Source organism: Megalobrama amblycephala, linkage group LG11, assembly GCF_018812025.1.
Source record: "Megalobrama amblycephala isolate DHTTF-2021 linkage group LG11, ASM1881202v1, whole genome shotgun sequence".
Classification (NCBI taxonomy): Eukaryota; Metazoa; Chordata; class Actinopteri; order Cypriniformes; family Xenocyprididae; genus Megalobrama; species Megalobrama amblycephala.
In genome coordinates, this window is record NC_063054.1 from 35,076,769 (window position 1) to 35,079,657 (window position 2,889).

At 38.6% G+C, this 2,889-nt stretch overlaps 1 protein-coding gene across 1 annotated transcript; it reads left to right on the top strand.

Moving 5' to 3' along the window:
* On the top strand, positions 1 to 1,158 carry LOC125278481 (trace amine-associated receptor 13c-like). Its single transcript, XM_048207683.1, has one exon. The coding sequence runs from the start codon at positions 141 to 143 to the stop codon at positions 1,113 to 1,115; it is 975 nt and encodes a 324-aa protein (XP_048063640.1). The 5' UTR covers positions 1 to 140; the 3' UTR covers positions 1,116 to 1,158.
* Positions 1,159 to 2,889: the final 1,731 nt, after the last annotated feature.

Sequence of the window (2,889 nt, forward strand, 5' to 3'; positions counted from 1 at the left end):
GTGACTGTGTTTCAGTGAGAAGCAGTTCAGAGCTGTTGGAGAGACAAATAGCATCTTCAGAGATCTGTGGTTATGTATACATTGAACTTTATTTGAAGGGAGCAATACTATGTTTGGATGTTTTTTCCAAGTACTTCAGAATGAATCTCACAGCAATGAACCAAACTGACGGCTGTCAGGAATATTTCTGTCCAGAGAGATCTGTTTCTTTATCTGTCTATGTGATTCTGTATGTGGCCGTAGCAGCTGTGGCTCTTCTGACCGTGTGTGGAAACCTGCTGGTCATCATCTCTGTTAGTCACTTCAAGCAGCTCCACACACCTGCTAACGTCCTCATCCTCTCTTTGGCTGTGTCTGATCTGCTGGTTGGAGTTTTTGTGATGCCACTTTATTTGTCTGGTCTCATTGAGTCTTGTTGGATTTCTGGACCAGTGATGTGCTCATTTTTAAAATTTGCAGATTTTCAAGCAACAAGCGTGTCTGTTCACACTGTGGCTCTAATCGCAGTTGATCGGTTTTTGGCTTTAAGTTATCCTTTTTTTTATTCTGAGAAAATCTCACCCACTGTGATCTGCATTGCCACTTTATTTAACTGGCTGTTTTCTCTCCTTTATAACTTCACTCTTCTCTTCATTAATGGAAACTTCACTGTCGTTTGTCCAGGAGAATGTGTTTATTTTGTTGACGAGGTTTCATCCCTCATTGATCTCCTGGTTGTGTTTCTTATGCCATGTACGCTCATCATAATATTATACACTCATGTTTTTGTCATTGCTAAGAAACATGCGACTGCTATAAGAGCCCTTCAGGTTCACAAAAGCACCTCTAAAAACAGAGTCAGTGACAAATCAGAGCGAAAAGCTGCGATACTGCTGGGGATTCTGGTCTTTGTATTTCTTCTGTGTTTACTGCCATATTACATTTGTTCTTTAGTGGTTTCATATAATGCTGATGTGTTTTTAGTCAGAGATGTTGCTGTAATATTTTTTTTCCTGAACTCCACCATTAATCCCATCATTTATGCCTTATTCTATCCCTGGTTTCAGAAAAGCTTAAAATTAATTTTCACATTTAAAGTGTTTAATAAAGACTCCTCCCTGATCATTGTGATGTAAGTCATTGAATGTAAGACAGAATGTTTCCCCTCTTTTCTCCTGTTGTTTATTTTCTTATATATACTTTGTCTAGGTTAATGTAAATTATTTTATCATATTAAATATGAGTCTTGACTACAAAACAGCTATTGAATTTCCTCAAATTACTAAAATACAGTTCGGTTTTCACACATCGATCTTTTTTGACAACAGGCTCAAATAGCAGAGTACTAAAATATAGACTAATGAGACTGAGATATATAGCACAGAATGGCAAAAGTGTATATATGTGAATTTTTTTTTTCTTTTTGTACTACATATTGTTATATAAACACCCATAGATTATAAGTATCCCAAACCAGGCCTTGTACATAATAATATTTTCAGTAAGGCGGATTCAGAGCTTCTAATATTTCTTAGAATAACTTGTTCGAATCATTCAAACTGAAAACTTGTTTCATTAATAGAGTCAACTTGAGTCACAATTTGTGAATCAAATTGAGCCAAAGGGAATATGAGGGTAAAAAATAATAGGTCACATTCAGTAATACTTTCTCTGATTTGCGTATTTTTCTGCACAGAAAAAGCTTCTGCCGGATTCACAACAGGCAAGTAGCCGCATAAATTTGTTCTCATTAATGTTGATGATTCAATAGGCCTATATTATAAATTAGGGAGCACTTGACGCAAATTTGAATAAAACAGGTTCAAACCATGTCCATGACAGAAGGGCTTTTAAAACATAACAAAAAAATGTTATATAGACCCAGAATAGGATACATGTGATCGCATTTCAAACCTCTCATTTGCTGGCTGTGCATATGCCAATACAGACTGCATTTTTATTGTGTCATTTTTTAAATTGTTACAAGGAAATAATGAATACTTCAATAAGGTTATTGTATTGTATTTTTATGGTTATTTTCATAATGTTTGTTGTGGAGTGTGGGACACCTCAATCTAGTTTCTATCTATCACAAGAATGAAGCATAATGCAAATTCAACGAATCCTCACATTTTGCAGCAATTTTGTATTCTTCCAAAGAAAATTTCCACCAAACAAGTTAATTTGAGGGGGATAATCAACGATGGCTAATCAAAAAAGAGACAAAAAAAGATAAATATGTGTTCAACTGTGTCACTGTCACAGACACGGCAGGCTCCAGCATCCACCAATCACAGCGCACACCTTCCCCTGAGTACTAATCACCACCACCTGCATGTCATCAGCACATTCATCACAGCACTATCTAAGACACTCACACACACAGTCACATTGTCCGGTCTCTTTGCATCAAGGAACTTACCTCTATGCTTACCTCAAGGACTCCCATTGCTATTTACCTGCCTCCTGTGTCTCCGTACTACCTCCTATGCTCCAAGTCTGTATGTGAGTGTCATCCATCAGCATTGTCTCCAGTCTGCTACCGCTGCCAACCTGCAAACCACAAAGGACAGTATTATCACCCATTCATTCATTCACTTCTACAACCATTATCTACTCACCTGTTGTCACTGTAACCTCTGCTTGTGTCCAATAAACTACCTTAACTGTTATCTTCTGTCTCCGACTGGTACATATTGTAACAGAAGACCGGACCATAACAGCGAGACACAAGCATGAGTCACTCCGACCCATTCCAGGATTTAGTGGATGCATTTCGCCGTACTTTCTCCGTTCAACCACCACCGCCAACGCCAGCACCAGCACCAGCCATCACTTCCGCATCCACCGCCACTTCTTCCTCACCGCCAGTTTACGCCAGTCCCATGGCCAAACCGGCCCCCTACTCTG

Coding starts and splice junctions, on each gene's coding strand:
- LOC125278481 (XM_048207683.1), top strand. CDS start 141: ATGAATCTCACAGCAATGAACCAAACTGACGGCTGTCAGGAATATTTC.